The following is a 25,032-nucleotide window of genomic DNA, read 5'->3' as shown; positions in this document are numbered from 1 at the left end:
ATGTACCAGCGTTTGGGAGCTGCAATGTCAGTGCGGCTTACCTGATTATTTCCCTTTCCACCCCACCTCACCAGTATCGCCACGAAAACCAGTTCTGAAGTGATTAAAAGCTAATGTTCTGAGCATTTAGTAACATCCCGTGACTAACGAGGTTCTCCACTATATCACAAAAGCAGAAGGCAGAGAGCACTAAAGTGTATAGTTTTCAATAAAGGCAATGTTTGCTCACAGAAGTTTATTCTGAGTTTGAGCATATGCTATTTAAGAGGGAATCTGAGAACAAAATATATATGACAAGACCACTCTCAAAGCAATTGGGCAACATCTAGAGAAGGGACATAATGAAGCAGATGGCATGACAGTCCAGAGCTATGGGAGAGCCCAAGAGTATCACTGGGTCTCACTTACTGTCACATCACCGAGACCCAGTATGTTTAGCACATAGCATTTTTTGAATGGATAAAAAAGAAATAAAATTTCTAAATCAAGGTTTAACTGGAGAAAGTTGTTTGGGATTTGTCAGCATAAGATACTGCATAGTGAGTATAACCAGAGACATTAATTTTACATATAAGAGAATTACTAAAATTAAACATATATCTTAATGAAAACATATTTAAAGCTGGGAAAACTAAAGGTGGGTAGCTCCCTGCAGAATTCTATTTGTACTGCAGAGTTGAAGCTACCAGAAGGCCAGAGGCTGTGCCTCCGTTGTGTCCATTCCTGATGCTGGTGACTATGGAACATCAGATGGTGGCTGTATGGGTGTGTGAGCACCACCAGAACAAGGTGGCTCTTCCCTCCCCAATACTGAACGATCCTTTGGAAGAACCAGAAGAGCCAAAGTACTAGGGTGGCACTGATTTTGGTATACGTATGGCACAGTTCACTTGGCCTCTTCACAGTGCACAAGTATGTACCGATTTCACACTGAGCTCCCTTAGAACAAGATGACAACACAATGCTCCTAAACACAGGATGACTTCATGCAGTTATCTTAATTCAATAGTTTTACAGTTTGAGAATTAGATCAACCAGATATATTGGTCACCAGATAGATATAGTGGTGATAGAGAAGAATTGGTATATATACTATTAGTAGAAAGTTGTAAATCAAATACAAGTCAGCAACAGTGTGAATAATAGAAATTCCCCGTTTGGATGATGTCTGGAGTCTTGAGCGTTAGATATGTCAAGGTTTTACTTTATGCCTAATAATTACTAAGGGAGCATCTGTTGGTCACTTGTTTTGTATTTTTGCTTTTCCACTTACTTGCCTTTCTCATGGGTGTTTGTTCATCGGGATGGGGGAAAGGTATTGAAATATATATCAGATGTTTTCCCTCCCAAGGCTTCTTTTAAAACAAATTTACCATTTTAATTTATATATAATAAAAATACACTCATATAAATTACACAATTTTATGTAACAAAAGCATCCATTTATTTTTTTAATTTAAATTTTGTTAGTTAACATATAGTGCAATATTGGTTTCTGCAGTAGAATTAAGAGATTCATCAGTTACATACAGCACCCAGTGCTCATCATAACACCTGCCCTTCTTAATCCCCGTTCCCTATCTAGCCCACCTCCCCATCTCCCTCCAGCAACCCTCAATTTTCTTTCTATTGCTAAGAGTCACTTATGTCTCATTTCCCTCTCTCCTTTTTTCCTTCTCCCCTTCCTATATGTACATCTGTTATCTTTCTTTTTTTCCCATTTAAAAAAAAAAAGATTTATCCATTCAGTTCAGAGAGAAAGCACGAGAGAAGCAGAGGGAGAGGGAGAAGGGAGGCAGATTCCCTGCTGAGTGCAGAGCCCCATGCACTGCTCAATCTGAGAAGCCAAGATCATGAGTGGAGCCAAACCCGGAGTTGGATGCTTAACTGACTGAGCCACCCAGGAATCCCATCTATTTTCCTTCTTAAATTCCACATATGAATGAGATCATATAGTATTTTTTTTCTCTTATTTTACTTAGCATCATACACCCTAGTTCTATCTATGTCATTGCAAATGGAAAGATCTCATTCTTTTTGATGGCTGAGTAATATTCCGTTGCATCCATATACCACATCTACTTTATCCATTCATCAGTTGATGGACATTTGGGCTCTCTCCATAGTTTGGCTATTGTTGATAATACTGCTATAAACAGTGGAGTTCATGCACTGTTTCAAATCTGTATTTTTATATCCTTTGAGTAAATACCTAGCAGTGCAATTGCTGGATCATAGGGTAGTTCTATTTTTGACCTTTTGAAGAACCTCCAAACTGTTCTCCAGAGTGGCAAAATGCATACACTTCTAAAAACTTTCTTTTTCTTTCTTCCTTTTCTCCTTTCTCTCTTTTTCTTTCCTTTCTTTCTTTCTTTCTTTCTTTCTTTCTTTCTTTCTTTCTTTCTTTCTTCTCTCTCTCTCTCTTTCTTTCTTTCTTTCTTTCTTTCTTTCTTTCTTCCTTTCTTTCTTTCTTTCTTTCTTTCTTCCTTTCTTTCTTTCTTTCTTTCTTTCTTTCTTTCTTTCTTTCTTTCTTTCTTTTCTTTCTTTCTTTTCTTTCTCTCTTTCTTTCTTCCTTTCCTTCCCTTCCCTTCCCTTCCCTTCCCTTCTCTTCCCTTCCCTTCCCTTTCCCCTTCCCTTTCCCCTTCCCTTTTCCTTCCTTCCTTCCTTCCTTCCTTCCTTCCTTCCTTCCTTCCTTCCTTCCTTCCTTCCTTCCCTTCCTTCCCTTCCTTCCCTTCCTTCCCTTCCCTTCCTTCCCTTCCTTCCCTTCCTTCCTCTCTCTTTCTCTTTCTTTCTCTCTAGAGAGAGCAAGAGTGCATGAGAGCTGGGGGAAGGGGCAGAGGGAGAGGGAGGAGAATCCTAAGCAGGCTCCACACTCAGCACAGAGCCTGACTTGTGGCTTGATCTCACGAACCTGAGATTATGATCTGAGCTAACATCAAGAGTCAGATAGATGCTTACCTGACTGAGCCACACAGGCACCCTCAAATGCATCCATTTTTAAATGAGTTTTGACGAATGCAAATACCCATGGAGGCTTGCCATAATCAAGATGTAGAACATACACATCACCCCAAGAAAGTTCCCTTGTGCCTCCTTTCAGCGAATCCTATTCCACTGCTTCTGCACACAGTATAGTTTTGCCCTTTCTATAATGTTATATAAATGAAGTCATGAAGATGTACTCCTGTGTCTGGCTCCTTTCACTCAGCATAGCATTGAGATTCATGGATATCATTGCACAGTATTTATTGCTTTTGAATGCTGAGCATCCCCAACAGAGAGGCTGCAATCTGTTTATCCCTTCACCTATTCAATGTGGGTTGGTCTCTACTTTTTGGCTACTACGAATACAGCCACTGTCCATGTTTATGGACTTACATTCTCATTGCTCTTTTTACTTATCAAATCAAGTACACTCTTAATCTTGCTTCACAGCATGATTCAAATGACTTTTCTTTCCTGTACTCACCTTTCAGCCATGTGAGGTTACCTGCAGATCTCCGTGAAGCCCCTGTGGTTTCTGGGATCTGCCAGGGCTTTGGATCTCTGTGTTCAGCACTTGCCTTATGTTCTGTAAGTCCTATAAAGTCATCACAAACACTGAATTAGTAAGTACTAAACCACTGCGCCTAGGGCAAATACATGGTGAAGTTCCCACAGCCTCTGGTCGCGATTTCATCAACCAATTGATACGTGCCCTTGTTTTCTGTGTTCCTGTTTAATGTGTATTATTGACTCATTAACACTGAACTCACAGGCCAGGACACCATGACTTATGCCTGAACAAAGTGCATTTTCTCGGTGAGACACATCACAGTCTGCTTGCGCTCAGGAGCACTACACAGCACTACTATGCTTGGATCATTTTAAACAGCAAAATCACTGACAAGAAAGCACACAAGTGCACAAAGCGTGGCACTAACTGAACCGTAAAAACAGACACTTGTTTATGGTAGGAAGGCTGGAGCAAGAAGGCAGAGCACTGGCCCTTTGACCTCAGCTGGGAATGTGAGAGTCAGGAGACTTGGATTTTTCACCGGGCTGCACACGTCCATGAATGGCTATATAGTGAGCAGGCAAATTCACAGGCTACGGGATCTGAGATTGTGAGGATTGGCTGTGCGTGCACACTTATTTCCCCTTTGAAGCTCTAAGGCAGCGACTTTCCCTCCCTTGTCAAGTAACACTGCCTGGCTGATGGTAGGAATGTGCTGCTGGGAAGCATTTGAGGGAAGTAGCTGAAAAATAAAGCCATGCTAGGTCACTGAGTTTATAAGGTGAACTTAAAATTTGTTGTGCATCTGCTGAGTGCCAGGTCCACGTTGGGAACAGGATGTGCAGTGGCGAGCACAGGAAGAGGCCTTGGCCTCGCAAGTTAGAATAGGATTAGGAAGACTGGCAAAGGAGGGAGAAGCACGAGTTGAAATGTAAACTGTCTACTAAAATAATAAAGATGATTCCAGAGATCGAGAGCTGATAACTCACTGTAGCCATCTTGGAATAAGTAGGAATAAACATCAATTTGGTTAAAAGTGGGACTGGAGTTAGACTGCCTGATTTGAAATTCTGGCCCTGAGTCTTACCAGCTGTGTGACCCTGGGCAAGTCACTCAATCTCTCTCTGCCTCAGTTCCTCAACTATGAAATGGGGATACTATAACATCTACCTCTTTGGGCTCTTCTGGGGATTACATGAGTTCCTATTTGTAGAGCACTTAGAATAGTGCTTCACAGAGTGAGGCACAAAGCGCATGTTGGTCATTATCTAAAAAGATGCATAGCATCCAATTTGCTGAAGAAGTAGATCTTGTCAGATCAATTTAATTATGTTTGTGAGAGAAACAGGTAAATGGAACATGAGGTAGTTACATCTACATGGAAAATGCAGTCTTGGCCACCCAAGATCGTGAGATGTTCTGACCCCACAGGACTGAACCATGGTTGGTCCTGAGGCTAAGAATCGGCACAGCCATACTGCTCAGTCCCTTGGTGAGTGACATACAAACCTACTGAAAAAATGCCCAGATGTGTAGAGAAGGATTAATTTAGGATTCTCTTTACAGTAAACACTGAGAGAGAAATTAAAGTTTAATCTAAAACACTAGAAAAAGTGTTTCTATAAAACTGTCAACAGCCACGAGATAAAAGCACTGACGGAATGAAAACAGACAACAAAAGCAAAGAGCAGGGGGAGTGACTGGATAGCATCCTTCTAAGGTCAGCTAGGTTCCATGGAACCGCTCTGAAAAGCATAGGCAGTGTGCTCTGCTGGTCACCCCCACAGTAAGAAATCTCCAATGCAAAAGCATATGACATGCAAGTGCCAGAAGACAAGCATTAAGCCCATTCTCTAAGTCAACCAGGATGCCCAAGTCCCCACATCCCAGCATAATTCCAAAAAATGGTTAGAGGAAGCTAGTCCCTAAGTGAAAGTGTATGAGGAACAACCGAAGGTACTTATTTTGTCTAGAGAAGAAAAAGCCAAAATGTTACTAAGTTGTACTTTTTGAGAATGAAAGGGAATTTCTGAGTATCATGCTTGTAGAAAACTGAGAAAGTAGAATCAATGAAGTTCCTTACAATTATAAAATCCTTTTACTTGTGGATGGATGAGTCTGTCAAAATGCTATGAAAATGAAAGCCTTGTACAAATCCAAGGGAGTCTCAAGATCTCTGCACTGCAGCAAATGTAGATTCCACAGCACAGATGCTCAGAGAAAAAAAAATGACAGTTGGCCTAAGGTTTTCAGCGAGTCCTGCTTATTCTTTATTTCACTTGTCTTAGAATGTGGGGGCCATTTGTTTCGTGTAATGTGAACCCACTGCATTTAGCTGTAGGTTATTAATGGTTGTGAACGGTAAGAGTTTGTGGTTGAGAGAAATGCAAGTGGCAAGTTTCAAAAACTTTGCTGTCATGTTTTTGCCACTTGATATTAAATATAATTATGCATTTTTTTATTAGGATACTTCAGTCTTAACAAAGAACACCTATCATTCATTGCAATGAGATTGCACGACTTGCTTCTCAGTCACTTAGTAGAGGGTGGCTGCCTGGGTTAGCAGTGTTCTAAGATGTGTAGACTGTCTATGAAAAGTATCTGGTTCTTCAGCATATGGGTTTGTGAAATAATTCTGTTAAAAACCAAAAGGTAATAATAGACTCCAAGCCAATTTGTATAAAACGTACACTTGTTTTACAGCATGCATCATATAGGCAGTCTGGGTCCTTTTCACCTTTCTTGGAAAAGGGGAGGAGAGGGTTATTACATCCTTAGCATTCAATTTTCTGGGTTTCCTTCTTCTCTTGATTAGTCTTCTCAGGAAAAAAATTCTTCCACGTCCTTCTGCTTTGTGAGATTAAAAAGAATTGAGGGGTGTTTGGGTGGCTCAATCAGTTAAGCATCTTCAGCTCAGGTTATGAACTCAGGGTCCTAGGATCAGGGTTGAGCCCCACGTTGGGCTCCCTGCTCAGTGGGGAGTTTGCTGCTTCCTCTGCCTACCCCCAACCCCACCCATGCTCTTTCTCAAATAAAATATTTAAAACATTTGATCCTCATGATGTCTAAGAACAAGCAGCCACTCAAATATCCGAATCCAAGAAAAGGCAAAATTTAAGCTTTCAAGTAAAATTGGATATAAATCAGAAGCCTCCGTTTCAAATGCCAATTTCTATATTCCCACGGTTTCCATAAGGTCTCTACTTCTCTATACTCTTGCAGAACCACACAGACGATAACGGAAACATCCCATTAATTAGTTACATTTACATATCCCAATAGTATTGTGCTATCTCCCAGTATTTAAAATGCAAAGCATTCCTGGCCTGGCCTGGGAATCTTCAACTATTGATCCAATGGGAAAACATATACCAAATTCAAAATGGCTGTACCCATTGATTAACTTGGAATTAAGAGAACTGGTCCTCAAGAATCATTTACTGTGGAGACACAAAGGGCTCCTAATACCAACCCTGTCAGTAAATGGACAGGTCAAGGCAGCAATAAATGCCACGTGGGCACAAAATATAGCAAGTGCTACAAGAAGGTACAGTTTGGGAAGGCCTCATAACCTTGACCCCTGACCTGATCCTTCAAGGTTTAAACTTAAGTAGAGGAAATGGGACGGATGAAAGTACACTAGTGGGGACGTGCAAGATTAAAGGAAGTGAACAGGCCAATTTAGTTGAAGAGTATTGTCACAAAGTAAGAAACCATCTTGAAGATGTGGGTGAGAGGCTACAGAATATTGTAAGTAAGCCCAGTCAGCAATGGGGAGACGATAAAGATCTCCAAACAGGAGCGTATGGGTGTGGTCTTCTAATCCCAATCCTAGCTGCACTGGGCCAGGTGAGAGTTAAACTGGAGGCAGGAGAACCACTTAGAGCAGTGTGGAAAAGGCACTGAGCTGCCAGGAAGTGATGGGTGGGCTCACGGGTGGGAGTGTTTCCCTCAAAAATCTCTGGAAAGCACTTCCATGGTGAAAATACTATAGTATTTGTTCTCTGTGCTACGAGGATCCATACATTTTTGGAATGTAGTTGGGATCAGGGGACGGATGTATTCCTGCCCTAAGGGGTGAAAAAGGAGGCTAAAAGAAGGGGACTGGTAAAGAGAGAGAGGCTAGAACAAAGTGTACCTTGGTCAATTTTAGTCTTAAAACAAATGCTAATGTGCAAACATTGGAGTAAGTCCTTTGAAGAATTTGTTATACTCCATCATAAAATGTACATTTATTTTTTTAAAATATTTTATTCATTTATTCATGAGACACAGAGAGAGGCAGAGACACAGGCAGAGGGAGAAGCAGGCTCCACGCAGGGAGCCTGATGTGGGACTCAATCCCGGGTCTCCAGGATCACGCCCTGGGCCGAAGGCAGGCGCCCAACCGCTGAGCCACCCGGGCATGCCTGTACATTCTTTAGATAGCTGGACATACAACAGAAATATAAACACACCTGATCTTTAGGTCAACCTTTGATAATTTTGTAATTTTTGCAAAGCAACTAACCTTTTGACATTAAAAGGCAGTCAGTGAAATACCAAATTCTGGTCCACTGAGATGTCCCTAGACCAATTTAGACAAATAACAGCAAACTTACCGTTTTATTCACTGATACTGTTGAGAAAAATGCATCAAAACCATTCATTCAAAAACATGGCCCACTGTTTTAGGACAATGAAATTCCTAGTGAGAAGGGGTTGGCTCAGTTAGTTTCACATTAATGTCCTCAGTGCTCCTATGAGGCCGGTTTAACATAATTAATATAATTATCTTCATTTAACAACGAAGGGAAATAAAAGCAAAGAACTCTCCTAGGGTTACAGGGTCAATGTAGGGAGATACCTGAATTGGACTTCAACTGCGCTGATTAGTAGGGCCTGAGTGGTCCACCTAGGAAACAAGGTGCCGTGGTGTTAAAAATGCAAAGGCACTGAATATAGAATTGATGAATCACTATATTCTACATCTGGAACTAATATAACATTGTATGTTAACTCTACTGGAGTTTAAAAAATAAAAAAATGCAAGCGCTTTCATAATCTTTCTAAATAACTAGGCAAGTCAAACTATTATAATGTAACACAGCAGTTCTATTTTTGAACCTATAATATAGGAATCTGTAGTTGCAAAGACAATGCATTACTGATCATTTTTGTATGACACTCCCTTAAAAAAACCAACCAAAACATACTGTTTTTTTCCCCACTTTTAACAAATATAAAGCTACAAAACTGTTTTCTTTAAAAGTCTTTTCTCTCAAGTTGCCTTATTTTCAGATGGAAGCAATAAAAATTAAAATGCAGCCCTGAACCATTTCATCTTCAAGTAATATGGATATAATAATTGTAGCATCTAAAAACTGGTGCCAAAAATATGTTCATTTATCATAGAGAAATGTAAGTATTTTGTAATATTATAAGGGAAACTATGCATTTTCTAAGGCAGTAGAGCCAACTTCAATTACTCATGGAGGGGATATTAGACCTTATGCCATTCACTTCTTAAACCCATCACTGCTCACTAAGCTGTCCCAACAATATTCAACCAGGATAGAGGTAATTGAAATGTCAGTAAAGTCTGCAATTTATTGTGCTTGGATCAAAATATGTTTGAAGTTAATGGCTAACATAGTTTTGACTGTCTATGGATAGGACTGTCTGCATAATTTAAATTCTCCAACATAAAGTCAATTAATATTAGGCTGCAGATTGATCTAGATCAGTCATTTAAAGAAGTAAATGGAAATTTTACAAGAAAAAATTAATTTTCCTATTTCCCAGAAAAATCTGCAATACAACATGCATCTTTGCATAATGTATTAGTTATAATAGCACATACTGGCCACTATTCTGTTAATACAGAGGTTTTCCTGAGAAGTCAAGTTACATGAACTGCCAATTGCCCACCTCCCCCTTAAATATAGAGAATATCCGCACCCAAGGATAATTAGTGATGAGAAACAGAAGTTTATCTTTCCATCTGAGGTTCTTAGTACCTATAATTCTATTTTAGTGCAGTAATTCCTGAAGGTGGTTTCCAGACCACCAGCTTCATATTCCTTGGCAAAGAGTATTTCTGTCCCACTAAGTTTAAAAGACCAATGGAGGCAAGGTAGGGCTTTCTACAGTCATGGCAAAGAGACCAGCGAATGCTACTCCGCCTTTTTCAAGCTCAGAAAAACCAAGTTATGTCTCTTGAAAACTCTTAATATAGAGGTTCTCTTCAAGAGAAGCACCACTGGGATCCTCAGCACCTACACATTATGGAATCAAACATTGTTAACTGAATGACTCCTCAGGCCAAGTGACCCCAAGATATCCTGTTTTCAGTGAGGTAAGCTTTAAAAACCCAAAAGAAATGAAAGGAGAAATAATAAGTATGAAAAAGCAATATCCTTTTGGGGAGGAGGTTCAGCTGAAACAATGGTCACTCTCTTCCATTAGTTAAAAAGCCTGGGGGAATGGAGAAAAATAATCCAAGAAAGGCAGCTGAATGCCATGATGTCACGAGAAGACTCTAGAGAATGAGTTTTCTCTGATTTCAATTAACTATCAAATGTTCTGCTGAGGTATAAATTGTCTTCTATCCCACAAACTTTAAAAACAAGTCACAAAATCCAAATTAGAATATAAGTTTTTTAATTTTTATAAATAACTTATCTGTTACAAAGATAGTTTACCCAGCTAAATCACAAAACCATCAACTCAAGATATCCAAATTACGTTTTATTAATAAAACAAGTAAAAACTGATTTATCAATCTTCACATAGAACTGCAGATGAAGCTGAAAAACAAGGCCTACTTTTAAAACAAAATGCATCAAATGTAAGGGCTTTGGGTCTATGGTCTAATTAACTAGGATTGTCGTATTTCTTCCCATATACAAGATGCAAAGCCTGGAAGTCACGGCTTTGACATTCATATAGATCACTTGTAATAATCCTGCTTGTATAACAAATATCCATTTGCAGACATTTACAATGGGTGACAGTCAACATCATCTCCTACCTTTTGCTACATTTCAGCACTTCCCTTAGCCCCATTCTAAGCACTGATATATAATTTCATAATTCTGTTTTTTAAATGCATACTGTTATTTCCTTTTCTTGATTTCATTTAGTTATATACATTCCCGATCATCTGAATATTTATTTTCCTTATAAAAATATATCATCAAAATAAAGAGATGCTTGAGGTTGCTTCAGTGTTCAAGTTTGCTCGTTTTTCTTTTTTTCCAGCTTTCCTTCAGTTGTCCTAAATATGACTAGCCTCGTTTTATAAATACACATGATACTGCCACCAAGTCAGGTTTAGAAATGGATTGCCCCGACAGTAAAGCATTTAAACTTCTCCCCAAACCAGGGCTGTAGGTAACTGCTGCTGTTGCTGGTTTTGAAAACTGTACTTTCCCAATAGTAATCTCTTGTGAAAGTTCTGTGGGACACCAGGCAGATGAAGCAAGCTTAACCTGTTGCTCTGTCAGTGGGTTAAAAATATCTTTTGTTTTAAGCTTCCCTGTGGAAGATCAGTGTGTCGTGCCACCCACTGCTGAAGTCGGCAGATATAGTGTGACTTACAGACAGAAGCCTTGTAGTATCTCCTGCAATGCAGTGTGCAGCATCTGCATGTCTTCACAGAACAGCGGTACTCATGAGGGCAAAGTACAGAATAAGTAGAGGAAAGTTATTTTGTGCACAGTTTCATTTCATTAATGCTTTTTTATTTTAAGGCACTGCTTCTCTCAGGTAAGGCTTAAAAAGGGACATGATCGTGCTTAATCACTAAAAGGAAAAAAGAAAATTAGTTAACAAAAGACTATTACACTATACATATAGAAATATAAGAAAATAATAAAGAAAAGAAATCACTTAAAGCAGACTCGAGAGATCTGTACAGTAGGAAAAGCTTCGGGATATTTCACTGCATGTTTGTACAGACAATGCATGCTGCTTTCCTTTTCATCTTTAGACCCCAGATGCTGGCTTCACAGAGTGGAGACGTTTTCAGGGAAGACAAAGACGAGGCCAAGAGTACCACAGATTCATGGAGTTCTTCCCCTACCCATTGGCACCTTGCGGCAGCAAACAGTTTTTCAATAGTTATACCTTGTTCCTTTTCTTCATGTTTGTAGTGTTTCACCGAAAGCTTTCAAAAAAAAAAAAAAAAAAGGCCATCGTTCTATTCCTTCCTCCTGTCAAAATTCAGTAGTGACATGAGGGGACAAGGTACTGGGCACACCTAGGCATTAATATATCGACAATTATCCACAATGGGCTACTGGTAACACTGTACGTAGTTAGGCAGCGGGCAACCAAGTCTCTCAGCAGATTCCCTCATGTGATGAATTTCAACTGCCCATGACATTAGACTGAGGTATTATTAGCTCTGTGGGCTGACATTTAACATTAGCACACACCATCTCGTCACACCTTCAATTTGACAAAATCCTATGTAGCAGTGAAACTTTTCCCCTGATGACAGACTAGGTTTCTTGAACTTCCAATGTGGTTTTAGAGCTATAGTGCCTTTTGGCTCAGAAATGCCTTGGCATCTCACACTGTTCACAGCGGATTAAGGCTGGATGGTTCAAAAAAGTACAGGCAGTACAATTCCACTGAGCCCCCTCATCGTCTTCTGTGTCTTGAGTCTTTGGTGTTTTGATGGTGGACCTTTGATCTGTAAGGAAGCAAACGAATTATTTTAGAAGCAAAAAATCACAAAGTCATAAATTACTGGCAACTTTAAGCACCATTTGGATTGCAAAGCATGAAGCAGCCTGTTCAACCAAATAATGCAGCTAGCTGAAGCTGACACACGTGCTCCATTCTCACCAACCTCTGGCGCTTCTCTGCTGGGGAATACCAACATGGACGTGATGGGGTCCCCTCACTATCTCCTTCAGGGGGAAAAGAGCATTCTTTTCTTGAGTTGATAGCAGGAGAAAAGGGAAATCAATCCATATGGGAACCAACAGCAACGATTCCCATGTCACCTTGAGACTGTGAAAAATGTCCTACTACCATACAGTAGTAGACAGTGAGCCTACTGAACTGAACTTAGATTTTTGTTCCCCACTGAAGAAGTATTTATATTTGTTTTCTATCAGGAATGGATGTTTTTGTTAAATGTTCTCTATCTGCTAAAAATATAAGCCTTGAACAACACAAATAAAAGAGAAACATGAGCTAATTTCTAAAGTCTTAACTGTATCTCAATAGTAGACTTCGGGAAGTAAATCTGTGTAAAAATTCTACCTTACTTTATTTCTTAGTTTAGTTTGAAATCATTATTTATTACAGAACAATAGAGGTTGAGGGCTGCAAGAGTGGAGTTCTGCTCCTGGCTCTGCTTCTCACTCTTCTTTGTTCTCTGATCTTAGATAAACCAGGTCTTCAGGTCTACTCCTTCCTAGAAAGTGAAGCCACTGCAGCCTTGAGGCTGATGTTCTACAGTGTTTGGAAGGATTAACATAGCTTAAATGTAAGGGATAATTACATTCCTCTTCCAAGGTTGTGCCTAAGATGAAAATTACATTTATGAAACTACTTTTTTTGGAAGGGGGCAGATCCCATTAGAAATTTAGGGTAATATTCCTACAAATTAGTTTAGGGAGGTATAAAAAAAATGCAGCATGCATTGCTAGAGCTCTCCTGTCAAGGTTAACCATGTAAAGATTCAAACTATGTTAAAACACTGTGTATTAATTTGCAAATTCCACCTACTCCACTACTCTACTGAGTTGGTAACTATATAACTTTTCTGTTAATTTAAAAGATAAACAGGTAAAATAGAGAAAATCAAGCTTTTACAACAAATCTAAAATAATTAAGTGATGTTTGGCATTCTGACCTATTTAGCAGCACTATTATTTACTGATTAGTCCAAAGGAACACTTTATTGCAAAATTGTCAACCTGAGGAAATAGTCACAATTTTCAGGCATCATGACCATTTTTGACACAGGCAAGAGCAACCTGAGAGTACTATTTATACAATAATTTTCTTTAAATTGAGTAATTTAAAAATATCTAGTTAAGGCTCATTTAAATAAAAATACTTGAAAAATTGAGGGTCTGATAATACTAGTTAAAATAAATAGTTAAAATTTTGTTTGGACTTTTTACCACATAAAATAATTTTATACTTCATACTTGGGAAACATTTTATAGGATGATTGTTTTAATCCGGGCCTCCATCCTACTTACTAGAATTTTGGTCTCACTTAGGTGTTAGAAAACATTCCCACCTGGCACATTTAAAAAACTGTCTAACCTTTTTAACTACAAAGACTTTTAGGAAGGTAGACTACTTGTATTAACACTATTATTAATATCTAAGGTAATCAACAGGAGACCTACAGAGTTTTTTTTTTTTTTTTTTAATTTTTTATTTATTTATGATAGTCACAGAGAGAGAGAGAGAGAGGCAGAGACACAGGCAGAGGGAGAAGCAGGCTCCATGCACCGGGAGCCTGACGTGGGATTCGATCCCGGGTCTCCAGGATCGCGCCCTGGGCCAAAGGCAGGCGCTAAACCACTGCGCCACCCAGGGATCCCCCTACAGAGTTTTTTTAAATGAAAAATCTCCAATGATTTTCCTATGTCTGCACAATCTCATTTGGTATTTAAACTTACAAATCTTTTTATTACAGATATTTGGAAACCAGAATTTAGAGGAAGTTAGATTGTAAAGAATGGCATGTGATTTCCACACTAATTTTAGCTATTTAAAAAAATAAAACACTGCAGTGTAAAGCAGAACTGCAAAATCAGTTCTAACTAAATAAACCTCTACAAATGAAACTAGTAAATTCTCTATTTTAGCCTGAAGGCAAAAATATTTGATTCATATTTCTCCAAAATAGCATACAAGCTTCTATTGTTTCTGAAAAAGCTTTTAATGGATTTTTTTTTTCCTTTTTGGGGTAATAATTGCCATATTTCATCGTATTTGACATGTTATAAACTTTTCAAATTGAAGTATAGTTGATGTACACTGTTGTATTAGTTTCAGGCATACAGCGCAGTGATTCAACAATTCTATATGTTATACAATGCTCACCACAATGTAGTTACCATCTATCACCATACAAAGTTATTACAATATTATTGACTATATTCCCTATGCTGTACTTTTCATCCCTGTGACTTATTTTATAACTGGAAGTTTGTACCACTTAATCTCCTTCACCTAGTTTGTTCATTTCTTCCCACCCCAGTGACCATTAGTTTGTTCTCTGTTTATTAGTCTGCATCTGCTTTGTTTTGGCAGTTTTTTTTTTTTTTGATTCCAAATATAAGTGAAATCATATGGTGTATTATCTTTGTCTGACTTATTTCACTTAGCATAATACTATCTAGGTCCACCATGCTGTTATGAATGGCAAGATTTCATTCTTATGGCTGAATAATATTCCATTGCACACCCCCCTCCCCCCCACACCTTTATTCATTTATCTATCAACAGGCTCTTAGGTTCCTTCCGTATTTTGGTTATTTTAAATAATGCTGCAATAAACATAGGTGTGCATGTATCTTTTCAAGCTAGTGTTTTCATTTTCTTTGGGTAAATACCCGGCAGTGGAATTACTGAACTGTGTGGGATTTCTAATTTTTGAGGGAATTCCATCCTATTTTCCACAGAAGCTACACCTATTTAGATTCCCACCAATAGTACACAAAGGCTTCCCCTGTTCTCCACATCCTCATCAATACTTGTTATTTCTTGTGTTTTTAATACTAGCCACTCCTGACTGGTGTGAGGTGTTATCTCACTGTAGTTTTGATTTGCCTTTCCCTCATGATGAGTGGTACTGAGCATCTTTTCATGTCTGTTGGCCATCTGCAGGTCTTTGTTGGAAAAATGTCTATTCAGGTCCTCTGTCCATTTTAAAATTGGGTTATTTGGGTTTTTTTGGTGTTGAGTTATAGGAGTTCTTTATATATTTTGGATATTAATCTCTTATCAGATATATGGTTTGTGAATTTTTTCTCCCATTCAGTAGTTGCCTGTTCCTTTTATTTTTTTAAGATTTTATTTATTTATTCATAGAGATGCAGAGAGAGAGAGAGAGAGAGAGAGAGAGAGGCAGAGACACAGGCAGAGGGAGAAGCAGGCTCCGTGCAGAGAGCCTGACGTGGGACTTGATCCCGGGACTCCAGGTTCATGCCCTGGGCTGCAGGCGGCGCTAAACCGCTGCGCCACCGGGGCTGCCCCCTGTTCCTTTTATTGATGATTTCCTTGCTGTGCAAAAGCTTTTCAGTTTGATAATTGCTTTTGTTTCCTTTGTCTGAGGAGACATATCTAGAAAAATGTCACTAAGGCCAATGTCTAAGAGGTAACTGCCTGTTTTAAGAATTTTTTCATTTCAGGTCTTACATTTAGGTCTTTAATCCATTTTGAGCTTATAGCAGTCTAATAGTCTCAATTTACTGAAGAAACTATTTTTTTCTCCATTGTACATTCTTTCCTCCTTTTTGTAGATTAATGGATGATATAAGTGTGGGTTTATTTCTGGGCACTCTACTCTGTTTCATTGATCTATGTGTCTATTTTTGTCCCAGTACCGTATCTGAAATCTGGGACTGTGATACTTCCAGCTTTGTTCTTTCTCAAGACTGCTTTGGCTATTTGGGGTCTTTTGGGTTCCATACCTTATTTGTTCTAGTTCTGTGAAAAATCCCATTGGTGTTCTGGTATGGACTACACTGAATCTCAATGTAGATTCCTTTGGTAGTACAGACATTTAACAGTAACAATTCTTCCAATTCATGAGCATGGTATACCTTTCCATTTGTTTGTGTTGTTTTCAATTTCTTTCATCAATGTCTTACAGTTTTCAGAGAACAAGTATTTTTTCCTTCTTGGTTAAATTTATTCATAGGTATTTTAGTTTTCTTTCATGCAATTATGAATGGGATTGTTGTCTTAATTTCTGCTACATTGTTGTTAGTGTACAGAAATGCAACGGATTTCTGCATATTAATTTTGTATCCTGCAACTTTTTTTTTTTTTTTTTTAATTTTTATTTATTTATGATAGTCACAGAGAGAGAGAGAGAGGCAGAGACACAGGCAGAGGGAGAAGCAGGCTCCATGCACCGGGAGCCCGACGTGGGACTCGATCCCAGGTCTCCAGGATCGCGCCCTGGGCCAAAGGCAGGCGCCAAACCGCTGCACCACCCAGGGATCCCCATATCCTGCAACTTTGAATTCATTTATTAGTTCTAATAGTATTTTTGGAGTCTTCAGGATTTTTTTTTTTAAGATTTTATTTATTTATTCATGAGAGACACAGAGAGACAGACAGAGAGGCAGAGACCTAGGCAGAAGGAGAAGCAGTCTCCCTGCAGGAAACCTGATGTGGGACTTAATTAGGATGCCAAGATCATGGCCTGAGCCGAAGGCAGACGCTCAATCACTGAGCCACTCAGGTGTGCCTCTTCAGGATTTTCTACATAAAGAATCATGTCATTTGCAAATAGTGACAGTTTTAATCCTTCCGTATCAGTTTAGATACCTTTTCTTTTTCTTGTGTGATTGCTGCAGGTATGAATTTCCAATTGAATAAATGTTGAATAAAAATGTCAAAAATGGACATCCCTGTCTTGTTCCTGATCTTAGAGGAAATGCTTCCAGTTCTCCACCAATGGTTACAATGTTAGCTATGGGTCTGTCATATATTGCTTTTATTTTGTTGAAGTATGTTCTTTTCAAATACTGAGTTTTTATCATGAAGAGATTGAATTAGGCAAATGCGTTTTTTGCATCACTTTGTTAATATGGTGTATCATGTTGATTGATTTTAAACCATCCTTGGATCCCTGGCATAAGTCCCACCTGACTATGGTCAATGATCCTTTTAGTGTATTGCTGAATTGCATTTGCTAATATTTTGTTGAGGATTCTTTGATCTAAGTTCATCTGGGATACTAGCCTGTCATTTTCTTTTTTTGTAGTGTCTTTGGTTTTATCAGCATAATGCTAGCCTTGTAGAATAAATTTGGAAGTTTTCCTTCCTCTTTTATTTTTTGGAATAGTTTAAGAAAGATACTAACTCTTCTTTAAATGTTTGGCAGAATTCACCTGTGAAGCCATCTGCTCCTGGACTTTTGTTTGTTGAGAGTTTTTTGATTCCAGATCTGATTTCGTTATTAGTAATAGGTCGGTTCAGATTTTCTGTTTCTTCAGTCCTGGAATAGTGCAAATTTATTTCTAGGAATTTATCCATTTCTTCTAGGTTGCTGAAATCTTGGCTTGAAATTTTTCATAGTAATCCCTTATAATCCTTTGTATTTCTGTGATGTTGGTTTTTACTTCTCTTTCATTTCTGTTTTATCCACTCTCCTTTTTTCCTGATGTGTCTGATTAAAGGTTTATCAGTTTGCTTATGTTTTCAAAGAACTAGATCTTGGTTTCATTGATCTTTTCCATTTTTCTTAGACTCCATTTTATTTATTTCTACTCTGATCTTTATTATTTCCTTCCTTCCTTCTACTAACTTTGGGCTTCTAGTTTCATAGCATTGTGGTTGGAAAGATGCTTGACATGATTTTGGTGTTCTTAAATTCACTGAGACTTGTTTTGTGGCCTAATGTAATCTATCCTGGAGAATGTTCCATGCATACTTGACCATATGTATTCTGCTGGTTTTGGATGAAATATTCTCTATTTGTTAAGTCCATGTGCTCTAATGTTTGCTTTCACCTGGGAAATTTTTTCATTTCATTATTTTCTTATTTCTAGTTATGGCTTTTTCTTATCCCTTTAACATTTCTTATTATGCTGGATTAGTGGTGATGAGCTCTAACCTTCGTTTGGAAAACTCTAGCTCTTCAATTCTAAATGATAATCTTGTGGAGTAGTAGTCTTGGTTGCAGGTTTTTTCCTTTCAGCACTTTGACTATATCATGCTACTTCCTTCTGGCTTCAGAGTTTCTGTAGCAAAATCAGCTGACAGTCTCATGGGATTTTTCCTTATATATAACTAGTTCCTGTTCTTTTACTGCTTTAAGATTCTCTATCTTTAATCTTTAACATCTTAATTATGTGTCTTGGTGTGGACCTCTTTGGGCTCATCTTATTTGGGACTCTCTGTGCTTCCTGAACCTGGATATCTATTTTCTTCCCTAGGTTAGGAACACTTTCAACTCTTTAAATAAGTTTTCTGCCTTTCTCTTGCTCTCCTCCATCTGGGACCTCTATAATATGAATGTCTCTATTCTTGATGTCCCAGAGGTCCCTTAATCTATCCTCATTTCTTAATGTTCTTTTTTCTTTTTGCTCATTTCTTAATATTCTTTTTTCTTTTGCTTGGGTCCTTTCCATTACCCTGGCTCCAGATGGTTTATCTGTTCTGCATCCTCTAATCTGATTTCCTCTAGTGTATTTTTCATTTCACTAATTGTATTCTTCAACTCTTAATATTTTGTATCTCTTTGTTAAAGTTCTCACTGAACTCACCCACTCTTCTCTCAAATTTGATGAGCATCTTTATGACCATTACTTTTAATTCTTTATCAAGTAGATTGTTTATTATTTCTGTTTCATTTAGTTCCTTTTCTGTAATATTTTTTTGGTTTGGAACACATTCCTGTCTCATTTTGTTTGACTTTCTGTGTTTGTTTCTATGAATTAGGCAACATAGCTACCTTTCCCAGTCATGAAGGAGAAGCTCTGTGTAGGAATGTCCCTGTATAGACCACATGTGCCTGGCAGCTTTGGCTGGCTTGTTGGAGCTATACCAAGTATGAATGAAGTCTTAGAGTACTCCATGCAGGAATGCCCTGGTAGGATGGCTGGAGCTGTAGTGGGTGCAGGCTGAGGGAGTACTAGTGTGCACTGAACTGTTGGCCACCTTAGTGGGATAGCTAGAGCTCAGGTGGGCACAAGGACAGGGGGGCTATTCTGGAAAAATGGCTGGAGCTTGTGTGGAAAGAGGTCCAAGTTTTGCTGAGAGGGCAGGGTGACTAGAGTGGCTAGACTCTGCTGCCATGTATGCTGTCAAGGTGGTGGGAGAAGGTAAACATGGTGCTTGCCTGCACTTCAGACCCTAGAGAGAGTTCCAACAGTTCTCCCATTTGACAGATACTTGGTAAATGGGTTGTATTCACTTATATTCTAGTTGCCCTTAATTTTATTTCTTTAAAGCAGCTTTTTATTTATTTTATAGAGATTGAGAGACCACAAGCAGGGCGGGGGTAGGGGCAGAGGAAGAAGCAGATTCTGCACCAAGCAGGGAGCCTGATCCAGGGCTCAATACCAGGACCCCAGGGCCACGACTGAGCTGAAGGCAGACGCTTAACCAACTGAGCCACCCAGGAACTCCTCTAGCTACCCTTTATAGTTTTTTAGGGGGCCAAGGTGGGCAAATTGGTGCATGGGTCCCTCAAGTGCTCTCTCTCTCCACTGAGTTCACACAGGGGGTGGGGTTCCCATGGTTCTGTTTCTCTATTTCTCCTAATCTCTATATGGTCCTTCTATCCTTTGTTCTGAAGAAGCTGTTAAATCAGACCACAGTTCTTCATCAAAGGAACTGCTCTATACATAGGTGTATATATAGTATGTCTTTGAGAAGAGGTGGGTTCAGGATCTTTCTATGACACTATCTTGGACCCCTCCCCCTGACATATTATAAATTTAAGGAAAAGCTTCCATCTGTGCTTTTTACTGTTCTACCTTTCCTTACTTTTTATCATGAAAAAATTTAAACATATATAGAAATAGAATAGTAAAATAAATCCTCATGTTCTTATCCTGGTTCAAACTGTCAAGACTAATCTTATTTCATTATTTTCCACCTACCCTCCATCTATATTCTCTCCTATACTCAACACATCAGTACTAGATTATGTTGAAGCAAAACAGGAATCCTTTTATAAGAAAAACTAGTTTTTGAGAATGAAAAAATTATATTAAAGCAACTCATTCAAAATCTAGAAATACTTTGCTTACTTTAAGGAACTAGGGTATGCCACTATTTTCTTTATTCCTTTATTCAATTAATATCCAAACAGCATCCAGTATTTTAACCACTACTTACTGTGACAAATGCCCTATTATCACTTTTGCTCTTCTGTAGTAATCATTCATTGCATTCCAGCTAACTACATTTAGAAATATTAAAAAAAACAAAAACCAAAAAACTCATGAAGATACGAGTCCTAATCAAATTAAGTTTTTTTTTTTTTTTTTTTTATAAAAAGAGGGAATAGAGAGAATAGGATACCTGGTGAGAATGTGAAAAGCCTTGTAACAAGCCAAAGAGCTAGTAACATCCTTATTCTTCTTTGTTCTCATTTCTCTCTATACTTTAATTCCTTGAGTAAAAAAATCCACACCTTAGAGTTTTGTATGCATACAAAAGTACCAATGGTGTAAAATGATAGGTAGCGATTTTTCAAAAATAATTCATTTGAAATTCAGAGTATTTTGATTATACAGAATCATGCATAAGCAGAATACTCATGAAAAATAAACTTCCCTAAGGTGTTTTCTTCATTAGTTATCTAAAATTTTAAAGAGTACAAATTTTTGCACCTGATTATTTTATTTCCAAGACTTGCTATTTTAGGAGTATATAATGACTCCTAAGGACATGCAATATTACTTTTAAAGAGTAATCCTTTTACTTTTGCATCCCCCCCATCCCCAGCATTTAAGTGAAAATAAATAACTATCTTCCTAATGAATTAATCCAAAAATGCCAAAGCTTGAGGCACTTCTAGAGTGGAAGGTTGCTACAAACAAAATTTTCTAAAATCTTGCTTTTCAAATGTAACGGTTTTCACACTTAATGGATACACTAACCTTTGGGTTTTGGTGGCACAGGACCTACAAATCCAATATTGTCATAAAAGTTATGAATAGCGCTGGGATTAAAATGTGGTCCTGAAATATATAAAAAGTAAATACATCAATGTTTATAGCTCAAAAATATTTAATTTTTTAAAAAGCAAATATTTTCTTTCTTAAAAAAGATCACAGTATAAATAGAAGAAATGCTTTTCACTTATTTTGCACATCTAATCTCAAATTACATATAAGGATGTCAAAACAGCTGAGGTAGGTATAATACAGTACTCATAACAGAGGTCTAAATGGTAATTGGGGTAAGAGGTCAAATCAAACTGTTAGTAAGACAATAAAAGAATTAGAACTAGACCACTGTTCTATGTGACAAGGTAAAATAACTTAAAATGTAACAATTTAAAATATAATTTCAAATGATCAGACATGGTCTTAGGCAACTACATAGCTTGGCCCCAAATAAGTATTAAAAATCTTGCACTAACTTAAAATAATAGTTCAGATGATAAAAGGAAAAAGTTCAAGAACTACAGTTGCTAGCTAGCACAGCACTAAATTCCTTTTTCTCTCCTTAAAGTTAAACTGTGGTATTTTCTATGCATGTTTCAAGATACAGGACTAACAAGTTTTAAGAGAAAATACAACATTGTCAACTTTCAGTGTGATGGATTTTTAGTACACACTCAAAAGAGTAATTAAGGACTTTTTTTTGTTGGCTTCTTTCTCTTGTCTTTTCCACTTCATATATTTCTATTATTTCCCTAACTTCAAAACCAGATTTAAGTTATAAAATTTCTTTTTAGTTGTCTATGGAACTGAATTAAATTGTCAAGATTTTTTGCTATAAGAACCAAGTATCGCTTATCACTAATAGCTCAAGTTTTCATAATAAGCTGTTCTAAAAATGTATAAGCCATATTTTTATTCTCTTCTCTATTTTATCAATTAAGATAGTGACATTAGGGAAGGGATGCCTTTTTACTTATGATTCTTAAAAGGTAAAATGAAAAAGGGAAATAGGAAAAAGACAGGAGTACCTATTTTTTAATCTTAATAAATACAATAATATTATAGATTCTATTAATATATAACAGCAATACTTTTGACAATACAGCCAGACATACTAATCATTGTCTTCCCTTAACACAAGACTGAAGTGAATTTGAATATAAATTTTATCAAATTACTCCTAAATCAAATACATAATTTCTTTTGGAAGGGGGACAGGGAGAAAAACCCAATAGTTTTTTAGTACTACCTGGCTCCAAAGTCAAATCTGAGACAATATGATTATAATTGCTAAATTTGTTTTCAGCTCAGGAAAAGAGTTGATAAATTAATACAATGAATTTCAGTTGAATATATACTGAACTTTACCTCGGGCTTGAAAAAGATCAATTTCTTTGGTTAAGCAGTCAATGTCAATCTGGAGTTGTCTATTACAACTTCTCAACTGCTGCATTTCTTCGAGCTGAAAAATAATTCCATGTGAGAAGGATCTACATTGAATTCTCTTATCATCAGCTAAGAAAGAGTGGAGTTTGGCAGGAAAAGATAAGGGCAAAGAAACAACTATGAATTAAAAGCATTTCTAGAAAACTTATGCCAGAATGCCTATTCTCATGTTCAAGCAGAGAGGTCACAAGAGTTGCAGAAAGACTTACTGAAGGTATTTGGGATATGGAATTTGATCTTTTCAGGCGCCTTCTAGTTAGATTATTTTCCATCTCGTTGACCTCAGATTTTAGTTTATCCAGCTTTTTCTTTTGAATCTCGAGTTCTCTTTGAAGCCGTTCCATTCTGGCCTTCTGGTGTACCAACAGAGCTGCAATACATATTAGTGAACATGAGGACCCACCCACTTTTAGTCAACTAACCTTGAAGCAGCCTTGGGAAAACAAAACAAGTGAATATTTCTGTGACAAATAAGAGTATGCCAAGATACCTTAAGATATTCTGAGTTTAAATGCTTGAAATCTCAAAATTTTTAACTTGAAAATTATTTCAATTATTTAAGCAAATGTTGCTAGTTGTTTAAATTTTTAAATTTAAATTTAATTTGTCAACATAGAGTTTAACACCCAGTGCTCATCTCATCATGTGCCCTCCTTACTGCCCATCACCCAGTTACCCCATCCCTCCACCCACTTCCTTTTTGCAACCCTTTGTTTGTTTCCCAGAATTAGGAGTCTCTCATGGTTTGTCTTCCTTTCTAAATTTTCCCCACTCAGTCCTTCCCTCACCTTCACTATTTCTTATAGTCCACATACGAGTGATAAAGTGTTTGGATAAATCCACTTTATGGCTAACGACAGTATTTTTAGCCTGTTACTTCTCTAAAGGCTCCACTAACTACCATTTAATTCATACTTTGACCCTTTGAAAGGATAAAACCTTCTCACTCCAAGAAGCCTGACATGTTTGGACTCTGCATAAGGTATTCTAGTATGAACACCTTATGGACATTTTAAAAGGGTATGTGGGTTAAGCTAAGTCCATTTTGATGTAAGCAACAAATAAAACAGATTTCAATCCAGATGAATGTTAACACTCTCAAAATTTTTTTAAGAGAGAGAGCTGTGCATATGAACAGGGGTGGGGTGGGGAGAGGGGCAAAGGGAGAGAGAGAGCCCTCAGTACAGAGCCCGATGTAGGTCTCAATCCCAAGACCCCAAGATCATGATCCTAACCAAAATTAAGAGTTGGATGCTTAACCAACTGAGCCATACGGTGCTCCAAATTGTTAAAGGTTAGTAATTTAATTGTTCAAATTACAAAACAAAAATGATACTACTTAGAGAAATCACTTATATTTTGTAAATTTTTTTTTTTTTTTTTTTAAGAGAGAAAGAGAAAGAGAGTGTGAGCAAGCACAGGGTAGGGAAGGGCAGAGGCAAGGGAGAGGGAGCACAACATGGGGCTCAATCTCATGACCCTGAGGATCATGATCTGAGCTAAAATCAACAGTCATGTGCTTAACCTACTGAGCTACCCAGGTGCCCCTATTGTTCAAAAAAAAATTTTTTTTTTTTTTAAAGATTTTATTTATTCATGAGAGACACAGACAGAGAGATAGGCAGAGGCACAGGCAGAGGGAGAAGCAGGCTCCATGCAGGGAGCCTGACATGGGACTTGATCCTGGGTCTCCAGGATCAGGCGCTGGGCTGAAGGCGGCGCTAAACCGTTGAGCCACCTGGGCTGCCCTGTCCAAAGATTGTTAAACAAAGAAATTATGCAGGTAGCCTAGGTGGCTCAGGGGTTTAGTGCCGCCTTCAGCCCAGGGCCTGATCCTGGAGACCTGAGATCGAGTCCCACATCGGGCTCCCTGCATGGAACCTGCTTCTCCCTCTGCCTGTGTCTCTGCCTCTCTCTCTCATTCTGTGTCTCTCATGAATAAATAAATAAAATATTAAAAAAAAGAAAGAAATTATGCAATCATTCTTGTAGCATGAATGATAAAGTGCTTGGGAAATCTTATTAAGCCATAAAAATCAGTGTATGTTCTTGTGATTAGTCCTTGGACAATGTAGGCCTCATTTTTTTAGGATACTGGACTAGAAGTTCAGATACCTGTATCTATTTCTATAAAAAGTCAGCTTGCAATGATTCTACCATGAGAAAACAGGCAGATTTAGAAAAGTACAATTAACAACCTTTAAAAATGAAAACTAGTTACTAAAACGAAGAAATCAAGTAGAGTGACCAGATTAGGTTAATGCTGAACAA

At 37.9% G+C, this 25,032-nt stretch overlaps 1 protein-coding gene across 8 annotated transcripts in view; it reads right to left on the bottom strand.

The window, feature by feature from the left end:
* Positions 1-10,121: 10,121 nt before the first annotated feature.
* TAB2 (TGF-beta activated kinase 1 (MAP3K7) binding protein 2) overlaps positions 10,122-25,032 on the bottom strand; it is a 90,912-nt gene continuing 76,001 nt past the window's right edge. For all 8 annotated transcript variants that reach the window (XM_035706781.2, XM_035706779.2, XM_049113647.1 and 5 more), the window contains 4 exons: positions 22,971-23,131; positions 22,684-22,777; positions 21,307-21,387; positions 10,122-12,176 (listed from right to left, as the gene is read on the bottom strand). In XM_035706781.2, the coding sequence (XP_035562674.1) occupies positions 12,034-12,176; positions 21,307-21,387; positions 22,684-22,777; positions 22,971-23,131 (479 nt within the window). In that variant the 3' untranslated portion in view covers positions 10,122-12,033. The remainder of the gene's footprint in view (positions 12,177-21,306; positions 21,388-22,683; positions 22,778-22,970; positions 23,132-25,032) is intronic.

Source organism: Canis lupus, chromosome 1 (genome assembly GCF_003254725.2).
Source record: "Canis lupus dingo isolate Sandy chromosome 1, ASM325472v2, whole genome shotgun sequence".
Classification (NCBI taxonomy): Eukaryota; Metazoa; Chordata; class Mammalia; order Carnivora; family Canidae; genus Canis; species Canis lupus.
Note: the sequence above shows the minus strand (reverse complement) of the source record. Positions and strands in the feature narration are given on the sequence as shown.